At 40.6% G+C, this 17,984-nt stretch overlaps 2 protein-coding genes across 2 annotated transcripts; both read right to left on the reverse strand.

The window, feature by feature from the left end:
* Positions 1-1,089: 1,089 nt before the first annotated feature.
* On the reverse strand, positions 1,090-3,537 carry LOC117748142 (homeobox protein HMX3-like). Its single transcript, XM_034557775.1, is given in 4 exon segments — positions 1,090-1,625; positions 1,959-2,196; positions 2,198-2,248; positions 3,466-3,537. Coding segments are annotated over 4 exon segments (897 nt in total).
* Positions 3,538-3,868: 331 nt separating this feature from the next.
* Positions 3,869-5,469, reverse strand: LOC117748144 (homeobox protein HMX1-like). The gene is made up of 3 exons (XM_034557776.1): positions 5,235-5,469; positions 4,459-4,620; positions 3,869-4,269 (listed from the first exon to the last, which is right to left on the reverse strand). The coding sequence occupies exons 1-3, from the start codon at positions 5,467-5,469 to the stop codon at positions 3,869-3,871; spliced, it is 798 nt and encodes a 265-aa protein (XP_034413667.1).
* Positions 5,470-17,984: the final 12,515 nt, after the last annotated feature.

Here is a 17,984-nt window from a genome sequence, read left to right on the forward strand (position 1 = left end):
CTTTGCAGCTGCAACATTAAAGTGATGAACACATTCATGTTGCAATGGTTATGATGCAAAAGTATATATCTATTCTGAAATGGGTCCTTTCCCTATAATGACTATTTTTACTGGTATTTTTAAGTATATTTGATGCTAATTCTTTTGTAGGTGACTTTTACTTATAAGTAATATTTTGAATGCATGACTTTTACTTATAATATCTGAATTTTCCACAACTGCTAATACATATGCAGGATATGAACTACTGTAAACAATTGTCTGTGTTAAGAACATAACTTAATTGCAATTATGTTGCTCCAACTCGGTCCACTGCACGTGAGTTAGGTTTTAACCACAATTTGACCAAGAGGAACCCTCTTACACTTGTTTCCTATGATTTCACTTTAAACATGACTCAAACGCGGCTCCAAATGTACAATACAAATGTTATAAAACGCAATGAATAATCAATAATGTGGAAATTAATTTTGTTAGAGCGTCTTTTGTCCCAATGTTATTCAACACACTCTGGTAAAATTGCAAATATTACACTTTTATTGCAAAATTCATCATGATATACTAACTGTAGTCACAGTCTGTCATATGAAAGGTCACGTGAAAACAAACAAGTGTTTCGTTATTTAATAAAAATGTATAATAGTAATAACAATAATAATAGTAATAATTATAATTGTAATTATAATAATTATAATAAGGCCATATAAATAGAAACGGAGTGTTGCTCCAAAGAAACTTATTTTAAAGTTCAACACGCGGGACGACGGAGGAGTTATAAAGTTAATGCAGAGTTAACGTACATTCGTTCAGATGACATTGCACACGCACATCGGATATTACGCTTTCTATTCAAACGCCTTAAGCATAATATTATTATTATTAATAATAATAATAATAATAATAATAATACAAAAAGTGGCACATGCAATTCTTGGATTAGTTGATATGTTGACATTAGATTTGAGAAGATGTGTATTAAGTACAACCAAAAAAAAGAAGAAAAAAAGGGAAAGGCCTAGAGCCAAAACCGGGTAACGCGTATGTCCATATGTCCACACACTGCCATCTGATCCCGAACCGAGAGAATCATCAGTCTGCATCAAACAGGCCAAAGTATTTGCCAGTGTTGGAGAAGTAGATGTAAGGCGCGGCGGTTGCAGTCGGGTACACGACGGGGAAAGGCATGGGTAACAAACATCCGCCCAGCAGGCTGCTGTCTTTGTAAAAAGTCGGTAATTGCACATTTTTCCGCGCGTCGGAGAGGTGCTCGGCGGCCAGCGGCCCCTCCATGTCCGTGGATAACTGTCTCTTCAGCTTGTTGCGGCGGTTCTGAAACCAGATTTTCACCTGCGTCTCGGTGAGCTGCAGAGAGCTGGCGAGACACGCTCTCTCCGAGCTGCTCAGGTACCTCTTCATGTCGAAAGTCGCCTCCAGCTGAAATATCTGTCTCTTCGAGAAGATGGTGCGAGTTTTCTTCTTGACCGTGGCCTTGGAGTCCGCGGCGGGCTGCTCCTCGGACGCGTCCTCCGCCGTGTGCGCACTTTGCGCCCCGGGACAGCAGCCGGAGGTCGGCGGCGATGCGTTTTCCCCGCAGTCCGCGCGGTGGACTCTGGGCTTCCTTTGCGCTGTGAATGAAGCGACACAACGTGCTTTAGTGCAGCGGTTGAGGCAAACGCACCTACATGTTTTTTTCCCCTCTTCTTCTTATGCACAATAATCGCAATAGCCTGATTTAATAATGGATACAAAATATAACAAACAACGACTTCTGGACCGCGATCTTTACCATTTCATTACCAAAAAAGCACCATGCAGTCTCTTCTATTTTCATCCATCTTTAAGCACATTCGGCCTCAAACTGTCTATTTATACAAATGTATTCATCCTAAAATACTTAAAGACCACTCAGACACTTTTTTAGTTTCTCTTCTGGTTTCCATGTACACATTCCCAATTACCTGTCTCGTCTGATCCGCTGCCATGCCTCCTCCGGACGTCCCACGCCTCATCATAGCGCGCTTGTCCATCACCCTTAAATCCAGCGTCCCTCTGCTGCTTTGACCCGTCCCAGTCCCCGCTGCCCCGCTGCTTCAGGTTGAGGATGTTGTCAATGGTGAACGTCAAAGAAGCGCTCCGACTCGGGGCATCCTCTTTGCTCATGTTCCCCGGCATTTCATCTGCTCCTCCGAGAAATCCCGAAACACCGACGTCTCCGGACGCTCCGAGCACCATTGCTCCGCGCCAGCGACTAGCGGCGCGCAGAGGAGCGAGGTGCGACGCTCTTCAACGACCCGGAAGACTGCGGTTTAGCGGCTTGTGATTGGGCGAGCCGTGGGGCAGATGAGGGCGGGATGCAGCTTCGCGTCTGGCTGCCATATTATAGCTTTAAACATTTGTCTGTCATCGAGACTGCTGGCTGCTGGCTTCACGCGCCAGACTGAGCCAAGTCGAGACGCTGGCAGAGTATTGTTGAGCTCCCTTTGATTAAGAGTTGTAGTCGGTATATTTCACTTTATGAGTTTGCTTGATATCCAACTTTTTTTTCTTTTTTTTTCACACAGCAGCTTAACAACTCTTTGGGGTCATGATAACTATATGACCTAAAAGTACTTTGTTTCATTTCCTCCAGTAAAGCTATTTGATGCTATATAGTTTTGCTTGTGACTGTTATATATATATATATATATATATATATATATATATATATATATATATATATATATATATATATAGACGGAGTGTAGCCTAAACTATCTTGTCTCTATAATCCAACATCTGATTTGGTCCCTATACTTTCTTTGCTATGGAAAACAAATCATCAATCAAATGTTGTGCTGCTAGTAAAAGCTCACCAAACAGTTTGTGCATACATTTTATTCACATGTGAACTTAGCAGTGTACAAAAGTCTGTATTAAAATATTCTTAAATAAACAAAAACAGCGTCAAACAAATATAACGTGCTCACAAACACCCTTTAGATGATAAACTTTCTACTATTGTGTATCAGTCTGAGGACAGGATACAGTCCATACTAATCCCAAGTTATGTGCTCATAGGGTAAACACAAATAAAAAGATTCAGAGTCATGCTTGTATATCTTCCTTTGTAAACATGTGACAACAAATCTACATGAGGTCTGGAATGCAGATTGAAAGCAGACAGAAATTGAAAATTGAGATTTGGGTTCTGGTTTTGGCTGCCAAAATGTGTACTTGTAACACACACACACACACACACAGTAACTTTGGTTTCCTGCTTTCAATCTGTACTCAATGTTCACAATCATCTGTTTTCTTGGGGTTGAGCGTTGATATATTTTGCACACTTGCACACATTTTCACAGTCACAATTTGTTTTCACCCCATGTTAAGTTGTTTACAAGTCTTATTGACCCTCATTTGACCCTGTAAGTGTAGGTCATCCATAAAACTTCTGTGAAAAAGCATCACACAATATAGCTATACGTGAAACCGCTGTGGCCTGGTGTGAAATATCCTCCGGTTAGGACCGGGGACGGCTCCAAAGGCCACAAACATCCATCAGAGTTTCTACATCTTTTACTAAATCTCAAAATGACTTGTTAAGTTTAAAATTGTAAAACAACATTGGGGGGAGAGGGAGAGAGAGAGAGAGAGAGAGAGAGAGAGAGAGAGAGAGTCTTGTTTTAAGGGGTAAAGCAGTCATTCAAAGGTCATGATTGACGATTTCTTCTAGAAAACTTAAAAACAGGATGAATTTACTTTATTATCACGTGACTGCAGGACCTGCAACTGAACTATGACATTTTGCAGCATCTTTATTTGATTGTCAAAAGAGTAACAAGTATATGCTGAGTCTCTTTCAAGTCACGCAGCTGCACCCTGAAAGTCACACCAGTCCAGTCATCTGTGGCGTTATGAACGACCCCGGGTGGTTGAAGTGGGAAGTCAATGGGTAGTTGATGTCGTTGGAGAAGAACACCACCGGTGGCGTTCTCGCAGTGATGTTCTCGCGATACAACGCGGGAACTCTGACGACCCTCTGGGCGGCGAAGGGGACCCCGGCGCTGCTGGCCTCCATGTCCGCAGCGATCTGCCTCTTCCACTTGTTCCTGCGGTTTTGAAACCAGATCTTCACCTGGGTCTCGGTGAGCTGCAGCGAGGCGGCCAACCCGGCTCGCTCCGAGCCGCTCAGGTAGCGCTTCAGGTCGAAAGTGGACTCCAGCTGGAACACCTGACTCCGGCTGAACACGGTGCGGGTCTTCTTCTTCCGCGACACTTTCATGTCGGCTGAGAGGAGGAGGTTAAGACATATAGTGTATTGAAAAAATATACATACACCAAACCACAACGTTTGTGAAACACCAACCACTAAATATAACGTGTTGGATGTGACAAACAACTATTATGCCAGGGGAAGCATTTTAGGTGGACTGCGCATGCGCGGTGACCTCTTGAAGGCAGAGGATGTAGCCTCACCTGTATCGCAGCTGTAGGAGGAGCGCGAGTCCTCCTCCTCTCTGTCATTCGTCAAACTATCGTCCCCCTGGTCCTCCGGCTCGTCGGTCCCCGCCCGTTCTGTTGGGGAATCCCGGTCGCACGTTGGCACAGGGTGCGCTTGTTCATCTTTGTACGGTGGACCTACGAGGAAGGCGGGTGGGGTGGCGGTGGGGGTGGGGGTCAATAAATCATTTCGTTCATGTCCAATATAGCAACACATTATCAGACGTATTTCCCTCTTTGCACCAAACGTGCGCATTCATGCTGCCCGTCCTCTCAGAGATGACGCACGAGCGTCAGGTCTCCGCTGCTGGTCCAGCTCTGGAGCAACATAATGACATTGTTGTGTTGATGCCAAACACAGGCGGATAATTGGAGAGTTCGGGTGTTTTACGCGGAGGAAAGGACAGTGAAACGTGCCCAGCTCCTGTGTCATGTCCTCCCATGGCCTGTTGAAGAACCATGACATATATATGTATTTATATATATTTGTTTTTTTTGTGTTGTGAGTTGGATAAATACACTGCTGTAGCCTCATTATGATCCATGATAGTGTATTGTTATGTTGCCACGTGTTTACTGTTTGGGGAGATATTTGAAGATACTTGTTGAAACCACCGTTTTTAATCCCGACTCCACCCTGTAAAAACAGATTATGAAGAATTAACGGACGGAATGAGCGCAGTACTTTCCCCCACATGTGTGTTCGCGTGCTCTGTATTAACGGGTTGGGACGGACCGACAGGTGCACTCACTTCTCGACGTGCCGCACGCGTTGTTTGGCGATGTCTTGTTCCAGTGCAGCACTTCACCGCCGGTCAGACGTTTTGTTTCCGGTCCCGGACAGACCACCGGGCAGTGGACGGTCACTTTGGAGCTCGGGGGGTCCACGTGCTCCTCGCATGAAGCCCCTCTGTAAGCGGTGCGCAGCAGGTTCTCAATGGAGAAAGAAGAACCTCTCGACGGAGGACGCAGCTTCGATCTCGGCATGTTTACGTCGTCTGTCCTCTCTCGAGTAGCTTTCACCTTTTTAAAAAAAAAACCGAAATCATCACCGCAGGAATGCGTCTCGTTTCCAGAGTGCGCTCTGCTCCGCGTGAGCCATCCCGGGCCAGTGCGCGCAGCAGCGAGAGCTCTGCGGTGTGAGATCCAGACCCAATTTTCGTCTAGAAGAGACGAGGAATTACTCCAGAAAAAAAAGAAACACGCGACTGTCCGTCTCGTGCTTCGGAGACTCCTCGTGTGATAGTCTGCCTTGAGGGATCGGAGAGATCCAGTATTTAGGTCAATTAGGGAGCAAACCAGAGCAGAGATGCAGCGTTGTCCTCGGGGCTGGAGATGGAGAAAGCTTCATGAAGAATGGCACAGTACCGCCTATTGGTTACATGTAACCATGCACACTTTGGATACACTCTGTAAATCTCTTCTTTTCTCACTGTGTGCTCTTATTTCTTGCGCATTTTGTTCATAAAACGGCACGTGCTTGGTTAATAATTAATATAAGGTTCATTCACAAACAGGGTAAAAGTGTTTTTGCAAGCTATACTTTGACTTTGCATTAGCAAGAAATGTTGTTTTTCGCTCGTTATCAACTAAAACTCATTCTGATAACAACATCAGTAAAACAACAACAACCGAACAAACCCATTTTTTGTTTTATCTGCTCAATTGACAAAGATGAGCAAAAAAACGTAGGAATAAAAAAAACATTTAAAAAAGAAGTGAAAAAACTGTTAAATATTATTATTATTATTATATCTGTGATTGTTCAACTGCAGAAAGGGTTAAACAAATCCCTTCACAGCGGACATATAATGGTTCTTATTGAAAATCGGTGATTCTATCAACCAAAGTGGTTTTCCTTTGTATTATTTGTAAGTTAGTTATAAAGGTCTATAAATCTGCTGTAGGTGAACATGCGGTCTAAAATCTGCATCTTGCGGCCTCCTTTTTAAAAATAAAAACAACATGCTTTGAGACATGTAGAATACTCATGAATTATTTCAGTTTGATGTGGTTTTTCCACAAAAATAAAATCACATCGGGGCCTAATCTTTTCTCTCATTGCTGAATCTATCAATATATGCAAATATGAATTGCTCCACACAAAATGTCTTCCATTTCACTCAGAAGTCCATTCTCTGTGTTTGTGCACTGGAGGTTTCAATGGCTGTATCCTTTATGTCTCATACTGGACCATGAGGGCCTGTGATGTCACAACCTTTTACCCGTATGCAAACTCAGATTTACGGTGAGAGCAGAGGGACTTTTCTCGTTGTCAGCGGTTGAATGTAAAGTCAAACCTCAAAGTATCAATAAGAAAAACACACTTTTAAGTGGGCTTCAATGCCTGTTAAAAAACATACAAAATAATGTATGTTTATGTTTTATGTGCGAGTTGTGTGTTTGCAAACATGCATTTCCAAATCGAGCACAACATACCCACAGGCGTCAACGATATTCTTCTCGCCTCACCTTCAGAATACTGTCTCACTTTCACGCTGATTGCGCCATTAGGACATATTAATAAAGCCTAATATGAACACTCAAGTGTAGAATAAACCTGTTTTTTCTTTCTTGGTAAGAGCCTATGCTACCTTAAATGTCCGTAGATGGAGTGACAGTGTGTTCCAGCTTAACATGAGTTAATTAATGCTGAAGGTGGAGAATGTTTAGTCAGCTTGGAAGCTGTGAACGGTGGAGTAAAACACCACTCTGCCTTTGGAGTGGTAATAGGATTTAAACACTCTGAAAAGCTTACTTTCATCTGGAAGGAGCCTTGAACAAATGCTCGGAACATTCCAGGCTGCAGGTTTTCAGACTACGTGTTATTGAATCAAAGTATTTCCTTCTTCACTTTGCAAAGAAAACACTGCAAGAAACAGGAGTTGAAGAATCCTTAAAAAGAGGAAACAAACCCGAGTGGTAATCTAGTCCGTGTACATCCCTGCACAGCTGACCAGCCATCGGTGAAGAGAGAGAACAACAACCCGTTTGTTTTCTCAGAGGAGTTCGTGGCACAATCGTTCCCCATTGTGCACTGACTTGACTTTATTTAAGCCTCTTTTGCAGTAATAGCCTATCAACCTAATACTCCAGATTCTGGTTCAGGTGTAATACCTCAGATATTTTTACATGAATTCCCAATTTACAAGAGAGTTTCAGACAAGAAAAAGTTCTTAAACTCATTACGCAACATGCTTTGTTTATTTGTTTACTCTGTAGCCTTGAAGTATAACTAGTATGTTTGTGATTAATAAGGAGGGTTACGAGCGCAGTAATATATTGTATACATAATGGCACCATAAACTGCAAATCTGATGTGTGTGCCCACTGCTTTGAGTTTATTTAAGTTAAGTTGAATTTGAAAAAACTTCAGCAGTTTAAAAAGTTTGCATGTACTGAAAAAAAGCATCTTTAGTCTTATTTATTAAGCATTTAACACTCAAAACATCAGCTAATCTGCTGCATCAGGACTGTGCGGGTGTGGATTTATCTGATTTTGATGACAGGAACCAAACAGCTTTCAAATGTTTCAAATTCATGGTTCAAATATTGCCAAATCCTAATTGGTCCCCCCATGTCAAACCAGTGATGAAAAGCACAGAGACAAAATAAAATACCCAGAACCGTTTAAGGAATCATCGCGTCCATCGAGTCCATTTGCAACTCCTCGTCACAGCCTGCACATGTGTGTGTGTGAACAGTTGGTATTTCTCCTCAGAATGTTTCCCATTTTAATAATTTATAGAGGCCTCAAGATGTCCAAAGCAAAATGTAAAAAGAAAAGTACAAAAAGCCTGAGGAAAAAGACTGCTGTGAACACATAGCTGAAATACAACTTTTCTTCCTATCTAGTATTTTAAAGTGTTTTTCTTTTCGTGCTGAAGTGTTTTTAGCCTGGTCCTTAAGTGCACAGTAATTTGACTGTTTTTTTCTATAGCTTTGTGTAATTAAATGCTTATTGGTCAGCGGTTCGTAAAGTCATGCAGAGACATGGCAGAGAAAGGAATTTGATCAAGGGCCACAATTGCTTCAAATGACCTCACATCCTATTAATCTGGAACTATTTTGCGGGCGTTGAATAACTGTGGAGGGATCCATTTCACAGACACTTGCATGCAGTCGAGGTGTCCGGGTGTTTAAAAAAAAATATTTTTGCAGAATTTAGCTTAGCTGCTGTTTTCTCCCCAACAATCTTTCTCCAACAATAATTCCCACGGACGTGTTTTTGTGTCTCGCTTGAGCAACGATCTCACGCCACAACACTTCCTTTCCTGTCTGGCCTCATTGTGACGCTCTGCACAGAGGCCTGCTCAAGATCTCTTAATTGATGATGGCACTGCAGCTTCAGTGGTAGATGTGATGCAATGAAGGACTTAACCTCAACATGTCCTGCTCCACGAGCTCTCAGGATAAGAATTCTTTTGTGTTACTTATTGTTTAGAAATTCTCATTTGAATTTCTCATTTATTCCTGTTAAATTTGAAACTCAGTTTCCAGGTTAAGAGGTCAGAAAATACATGTGTGGTGACTAAATGTTCATGTAAATGTACCGTTTTAAGAATTATTACACTTTCATTTGCCGTGGTGAAAAAAGAATGAGCCTTTCCATTCAGTAAAAGTAGCAACAGCATAAGAATACAAGTGTACTTCAATAAAAGTACACAGGTTTTATATGCAAAACGCACTTCAAGTGTATATCAAAAGTAAAACCATTCATGAGGCAGACTAAATATAATTATTTATTAAATGATTGTGTATTTTAATCATCCTTACTGATGACAGTATTTTAATGTTCTAGCTGGTTGAAGTGCATCTAATTTCTCTATTTTAAATTCTATTGGGTATTATTAAAATAGTCCTCCCGAAAGAATAAGCTCAGGACAGCAAATCTCTGCATTTCTCGCTGATTACTTTGATTTCCTGACGACCGTTCATCCGTAACCAAAGCATAATGAATCCAATACATATCGGGTCCTAATCCGGTATCATATGTCTGTCTTTCAGGATGACAATAACTGTATTAATAGTCTGCTGGGGGAATCCTCCACATCATTACTAGCACTTTAATGGGCTACTATGGCGATGCAATCTGTTGAGGTTAAAGCTATGGCCTACAATGCAAGAGTGTATATGAGGTCAGCGAGGTCCAGACTTCTTAGGTTGGCCTAAACAGAGGCAGTCGACCAGAAATCCCCTTTATGCCACATCAAGCGTGGAGCTATTGACGAATCCGTCGGATTCCCAGCTCTCCTGAAACATGCTCACTGTCTGTGCTCTGGTTTTATTTCACCCGCAGTCGCTTCTATTTTTCCTGCTCAAAATGCTGAACCCGTTCCCATCAGATGAGATTTTAAACACGCTGTTTCCCCGGCAGTTTGTGTCAAATAGGTCAGCGTTGGACCCTGCGTGAAAACAGACCTCCGGGCTCCCGCTGTCACTTATCACAAACGTTACTTCATCTGCGTTTCATACCTGCTCAGAAACTCCAAAAAGAAAAGTCCAGATTACGAACATCGAAACTGACACTCCTGCTTAATCCCTATTAGCCCTCACCTTACTGCACCCGGAGTCCAATTCATCCGTGTGCAAACCAAAAGGCATTCTGGGAGCTGTTTGTTTTGTTGTAAGCCTCTGCGGCCTCACTCAAAAGCCTGTCAACAAAAATAATAACCTCGTTGTTTTTAGTTGTTTTTTTGTGGTTAGAATTGTATCTCTCTAGCATCGAAAAGAAAACGCATTCGAGTCTTGGCTGGAATAAACTATTAAAGCCTGTTTGTTTAACCCTTGCACGGCAAATTAACCCCTGTTAGAGCCACCTTGTCAGCTCAGCACAAAGGAGGAAAAAGACTTGATATTTTAACCACACCATGGCCGAAAGCCACCTCCCCAGCCTTTGTGACTCAAAGAGTGGAGCAAAAACACCCCCAAAAGAAAACTTCATAAAAACACCCATTGGAACAATTAGTAAAAAAATGAGCTTTTGCATCATTCTCACAAAGTTATTTAGTGTCTTGTTTCCTTCAGGATTCAACAACCACCGGCTCTGCAGCACATTACAGTGATGGGTTAATCACATGAGATAAGTGCAGCCGGCAGGTGCAATATACCTACACAGGAAACATGTCTTTTCCCTGTGGGTGTGGGGTGGGAACGAAGGAGCACTTCAGATGGATTACAGGCCCTCCACAAATACCAGGACTTATGGGACATCAGATCAATGAGAAAACATCAGCTCCCCTTTAATACCGCTAATGTCTTGAGCTGTGCCAGGAACTGGGGGTCAAATGTTAACGTAGTACTTGATTCTTGGGATAATTTCAGTCAAATAACATTTGAAGGAAAAGCTTATTGATAATGCTCAAACTTTCAAAAGTTTTTTTATTTTTTTACTTCTGGAAGCAGACAGATGCTGTAATAATAGAGCGTTGCCTCCCCGTGTGTATGGTGGAGCACACTCTGGCTGACTCAGAGGTTCAGATTGTTTCTTTACATTTAAACTTCAGTAAATATGCAGAAAGGATGGACATGCAGCTCAAATGAGGAATCGCGTGAGAACGACCGCTCAAGGCAGCAGCTGACTGCCATGGAGAGTGCACTGCCCCTCGAGGTCAAAGCACTTCTGTCATATTAGCTTATACACATGGATCTATATTTTTTAATAAATCATGCCCCTGAGGGATATCTAGGAGCACACAGGCTGTTAGATATATACGGCCTGCATTTCCTTCCTCGTGGTCCACTATACTGCTGAATTACACTTAATGAGGAAAGTTTAAGTGTTTACCATATAGCCACTTTACATATGCAGTATATAGAAAACAGTTGTTGTCCTAATGAAAATTCCTCAAGGCAACATCCTTTCACAAACCTATACATCTTCTGAAAGAGATTGCATATAGTTTGTCTTTCTTATTACTGTTCATTAAGCTCACAAAAGATCAAAGTGAATACAAATAAAGAGTATTCAGAATAATATCTCTGATGATTCTTTCGACCTATATGAAACAGCCTATACATTCTCCTTTTTTGCCCTTTCTGTTTCCTCTTTGTTCCGCCTGAAGAAGACGGTATTAATGTTATATGTCCACTTTTATACTTTTCCTTTGGAATGGTCGATGGGAAGTCTCTGATTGAACACGCACAGGGCAAGAAAAGATGAAAGAGTCCACTTGAATGTTTTCCTGCAGAACAGATTTCCACCGCCGTGTCTTCCTCTCGTCACGCGAGTCTTGACACGAGGACGCGGATGTTAGAAAGAGACTCTTTATTCTTTATCCGTGACACGCTCGTAGTTCTATGGAGTATGGAGGGCCTAATACGTCAAGTGTAAAATGGTGGAAGCCGACATGTGTAATACATGACATTAGAATGATTGTATGACTCAATATATGGATTATGGTCAGTTGAACTTCGTCAAACGAATTTACGTTTTTGGGTAAAAGAATGCAAACGTTTGCCAAATCGGTGGTCGACAGGAAATCAAAGTAATCAGCGAGAAATGCAGAGATGTGATGTCCTGAGCTTATTCTTTCGGGAGGACTATTTTATTTGTGCTGATGTTAAATCAACAATTTCATCTTGTTCAATAAGTAAGAAATAGTCAGTGGGGGAAAGAAACAAGTTTGAGGTAGGCTACTTGTGTGCCATGCCACTTTAAATATATAGTTACGTTACTCTACATATAGGTTTAACATACACACATATACTTAGCTTATATATTTTTTATTAAATACCCAATGTAATTTAAAATAGAGAAATTAACTGCACAATTAGCTACAACATTAAAATACCGTCATCAGTAAGGATAATTATTATACTCAATAACTTTGCAGTCTCGAAAACAATTATTTTAGATTTTTAAAACCGATTTGTTTTAGAAAATATAATATTAGTTGTTTTATTGGGATATAGGCCTATAACGTTTTTTGTTTCGTTTTTTTAGAAAACAACGTTACATTTTTTGGATGGAGCCGATATTTTCTGATCTCTGACATGTCGGTCCACTTTTACAAACTCAAATCAAACCTCAATTTAAAAGTGAAATTAGTGAAGTCAGCTTCCCATTAATATTACAGATTATACGGAAGAAAACAGTATTCTTACTTAACGTAAAGAGGCTCTAATTCGAATATTTGCATCAGTGAATTCAATTTAATACTATCGCATCCTGCATTAGGCTATTTATTAATTATTTATTATCTCTCAGTTCTGATTGGTTGAGCCGTAAAACATTTAAATAGCTGATAAACCGAAACCAAGGACCTTTAAAACTTTACAGAAACAAAAACACGATTTTCTCTTTTTTTTCCCGGCAAAATATGTTACGGCATTTCTTTTGAATGAACAACGTATATTCACTTTGTTAATAAAACTCATCGAACCCCAAAAAATAAAAAAATTAATCTATTCGCACAAGCTCTATTTGTCCATCTTTACGCAGTTTACATACATGTTTTTCACTTAATTGCTGGTGTAAAATTGACATTTTAATTAATTAAAAATAATTTCTGAAACTATTGCTTTCTGATGAAAAAACAACAACAAAACAGTTAAAAACAAGGCTGAAAATTGGGATTTTTCGAATCGGCCTATTTAAGCCATTTTTAAACGTTTGAGTTGGATGTTTACTTCCATGGTTTTAGGTTGTGTCGTCATCATGAGGTTTATAACACTGCTCGCTCTCCACTAGGACATAGAAGTTCATCATTCTCTCAACATCTGAGTTAACTTATTGTATACATGCTCCTTTTCACATAAACTATACTTATATTGAATCCTGCGAAACAGGCCCACTATTTTGGCCAAATTTGATATAAGCAGAATGTGTCCAACATACAGTAAACAGATCAAGTTGTAAAGTTCATCACATTTAAAGCAGAAAACAATGTTCCAACAACACATGTGTTCCTGGTTAGAACAAAACGAACCAACAAATATATGTGAGACGTTTTCTTGAAATGGCCAACAAGCACTTTGAGTTTAAAAGTCCCACCACTGCTGCAGTGTGTGTGTGTGTGTGTGTGTGTGTGTGTGTGTGTGTGTGTGTGTGTGTGTGTGTGTGTGCGTGTGTGTGCGTGTGACATGAAAGAAACGGACTAATGTGAAGTTGTTTCAGAGGGAGTCAGTGAGGGAGGTCAGGTCACTAAAGTGCCTGAAGCTGTTTTTAAGGCTGGGAGGCCCAAAACTCAACGTATTGTAATCTGCTGTCTGAGTTCACTGTGTGGAAACATTACAAAAAATACACTTTCATCTGCTGCCTGTTTTTGATTAATGTTCCTCTGCTTTATATCTCTTACTGTGATGAAGACAAAACAGAAATATACAGACAATATGCAGCTGAACAGCATTAATACAAACAAAAGTGAGTCATTGTTCAATGGAAGTACAAAAAACATGCACACTTCTAAAATGTAAGGTTAGAATTTTGTATTCCTTTAATAAGACAATGCTATTGTTACTGTAAGTATTTCATGCCTGCAGCCGGCCAGCTGAGGGCAGCAAAGCACAGTTTATACAAATCAATAAGTGTATTACCACACAACAGTAGTTGTTATATTTGGCATGGATTATAGAGAGAACCACTGTCAATAATAGAATAATTAATATTAAAATTAATATTTATATTAATGTCGAACCATCAGGAACTGATGAACATTTTTTATGTTTTTCTTTGATTAGTTAGAATTACAATACATGTTTTAATTAGTTTTGAAAGTTAATTGTACTGTCATACAATCAACCGCAGACATTAACTGTCCACTGATTTCATGTTTGTAAAAACATACTCTGCCACTAGGTGGCAGCATCGTCCTTCACAGCTGGTTTATTGTTGCCTCTGTGTGATTCATTTCAATCAGCCATCATCCAACACAAAGGTAGAGAGATATATAGAAGCTGTAATGAAGCCTGTCAGACGAAGATGTAAGTATGTATGTATGTATGTATGTATGTATGTATGTATGTATGTATGTATGTATGTATGTATGTATGTATGTATGTATGCATGGGTATATACATGTCTGTACAGTATGTGTATATGTATGTATGTATGTATGTATGTATGTATGTATGCATGGGTATATACATGTCTGTACAGTATGTGTATAAGTATATACTGTATGTATGTGTGTATATGTGTATATATGTGTATATATATATGTGTGTACAGAATGTGTACATGTATGTATGGGTATATATATACAGTATGTTTGTGTATATATATATGTGTGTATGTATGTGTGTGTATATATGTGTGTGTATATATTTGTGTCTATATATGAAGAAACCCCATATTCGAGACTTGAATCAGCATAATGAACATTACTTCTTCCTATGTATTTGTTGTACAGTATAATGCAGTGAAATGGTCGCCCTGTATTCTCCAGTAGTAACAGTTAGTATGCACTAGGACTACGAAGCCCTGGTGCCGGCCTGAAGACGATCAATAGAAAGCTCATTAATAGATAATTTACTTGAGGGAAATGTGGAAAAGCCTCATCTATCAAGTGGATTGTATGAGCTGCTACAGAACAAAATGACATTAGCATGAGTTACCTGAGATGATTATATCTCTGTCTTTATGAGGACAGGATGAGAAGCAATTTATTTGGAGGTACAATTGAAAGTGAGCACACCTGAAATGTCAGAAATAATCCCCGACTGTACAGAAAAACTGAGCGTGTGCACACGACTACAGAAAGTGCTGCAGGTTCAACTTCTGTTACATGAGGTCCATGTTTATAGTCGGGTGATTACACAGTTTGTCTTTCTTTTCCAAATATAGAGACGAGACGTTTAATAAAGTCTCATGGTTTGACTGCTCACGTGGTTATTTAAGCCACGTTTGCAGAGACACAATAACGCAATGACCCTATAAACATCATTATGAAAATAATGTTCTTTGTTTTTAGTATTGTATTGTGAACTGTTAATAAGTTTTTTTTTTCTCTTTATCATTTCGTATTGCGCAGTCCAGCCATGTTGTGTAATCATGTAAACAGTGTGTCAAAGGACAGATTGCTTCGAATTTTTTTTGATTTTAGGGACACTGACTGTTTCTGAGTCATCCATCACTTGAGGCCAGTGAGAGTTACACATTACCCAGTGTTACCATGACCGGACCAAGGGCCCGCAGCTCTCACTGAAATCTACAAAAGAGGAGAGACGGATAGAGCGGTTTGGTCCTCCAGTGCATTTTGACCGGGGCAATTAACACCTGCTGAGGTTAAAAATGACAATAATTATGCGTGGCTGGCTGGAGACACGGCGAGTGACTGGGCAGAATGAACAGTTTGATTCATTACAAGGAGCCGAAGGGATCCTTTTGTCTCCACAGCCTATCAAATGAAAGGATCCCGTCGGAGGGGCTTAGACTGAGAAAGTCGCCTGTCACAAAGTTATTGTGCAGAAAGAAGAAAATCTGAAGAATTGTGCAAGGCAATCTCTCTTCAGAGAAAATCACTTCCATCATAATGCAAATTAGTGTTACTGGACCTTTTTTAAAAATCAGTGTGCAAGGAGGCATTGGCTCTGCTGGGAGGCAGCTCCTTGGGCTCCAGGTTTGACGTGGTCATTTGCATTGCCTCCACGTGTCCTCCTCGGCAGCCCAGGCACCATCTGGTTATAGAAAGTTATTGAATTCTCCAATGGAAAACGTCTTATGTATCAAGCTCCAGACGCAGGAAACACAGAACAAAGGAGACGCTGCGGTCCAACCTTGGAACATGTGCCCGTATCCCAACAACATAATTGAACCATCAGGAAAAACATTTCAGTTTGTCTATAAAAAAAATTAAAAAACATTTATTTTACGAATGTAGAAAATATCTTTGAGGAATGATGGAACAGTTCTTTAAAAAATAATAAAATGTTTTAACAGTATTTCTTTTTGTGAAAATAAGTTGGACTAAAATGACAAAATAATTGTTTGGGCTCGACTAACTTGACTAAAATATTCACTATATTCCGATGAAAAAGTACATTTGACACAAGACGAAGACAGAGAGAAAACCTTTTACTAAAAGTAATGACTAAAATTGACTAAAAAGACTTTTCGCAGACTTAAAACTATGAAGGACAAAAGTAGGACTGAAACCAATCAAACATTTTCATCTAAAGACTGAGACTACAACACAAATAGTTGCTCAAATGAACCCTGGAGCAGACATGTATACAGCTCACATTCTTCATAATCCATCACTCCTCCTCTAAATTATGTTCATCCTGTAAATTGCAGACTTGTCACGAGACATCAAAGCTGTTTCACTTTCCTCTGTGTTCTTCAGGGGGGGGGCACAATACCTCCGTGCCCTTCACCTCCGTATCAGCCTCCCAGATGGTGCTGCTGCGGCTCACAGCCTCGGGCTTTCTTTTAATGGAGAGTGTCCGTTCCCCTCCACCTGACTCTGACCGAGCGGGGAGGCCGCAGGTGGCCGGCGTACCTGTCACAGACCTACAACTTAATCACAGGCTCCCACTAATCCAACAGAAGTCTTCTGTTTGCACAATGGGTGCTGCACATGGGACTGTGATGTTATGCATACCAACACACACACACACACACACACACACACACACACATACACACACACACGCACACACACACACACACACACACACACACACACACACACACACACAAGTTTGTGACTCGGCCGCCATGTTGAGCCAGATCCAAGCACACGGAGCCGACGTTCTCCTTTTACAGCCAAACAGAACTGACGTATGTCTCTGAATACATTTGAAGCCAGAAAAAATAGGCAATTCAGTTCCAGGATGCGGATTCACATTTTGATCGGCGCTGCCCAGGTTTGACAGCTCGATTGGAATTCATGAGCCTTACGAGTAATGATTGACAGCTGCATGAGAGGCTCCTCGGCTCTGATTGGTCGTTTTACTGAAATCTTGCGAATGCCTTTTGGAGAACTAAAAGGAGGCGGAGGAACCTGTTTTCGTACCAGATTATCGGTCTTGTGTTCCACTCTCAGGATATAGCAATGCTCTTTATTAAAGTTACCAACTGTAGCTTTAATGTGTGTGAGTGCAACAGTGTGATGAGCAATCTGAAGTAGGGTGTAGACCGTTGAATTCCTTACCGGTGGCTGCATTGCACTCTATTGACAGATACCAATGTCTTTTAGTGCAGACATTGGCACCTGTGCATTCTCGCTAATGGAGTATTCCCTTTGATCTAGAGAGACAGCCATGCTCTTTTATTTTAAAGGGACTGATGCTTGAAGTTTACCATTCATGTTGTTGATACATTGAGTACATGGGTGGATTATTAGACCATGTTTTGCCTCTAGTTTGAGGTTTTATTTGTGTCTTTGGGGTCGTTTTGCATCTCTTCGTATGCTTGCTGTCTATTTAAATACATTTTGTGGCTCTTTGTGATCGTCTCGCCTCTGCCTCCGGTACGCTCGTTCACTAATCCATCCATGATTAAATGGTTCCTCCTAACTTCTCTGTAGCTTGCATGCTATCACACTCAGTTAAGATGG

The sequence above is a fragment of the Cyclopterus lumpus genome, chromosome 18 (assembly GCF_009769545.1).
Source record: "Cyclopterus lumpus isolate fCycLum1 chromosome 18, fCycLum1.pri, whole genome shotgun sequence".
In the NCBI taxonomy this organism is placed as follows: domain Eukaryota; kingdom Metazoa; phylum Chordata; class Actinopteri; order Perciformes; family Cyclopteridae; genus Cyclopterus; species Cyclopterus lumpus.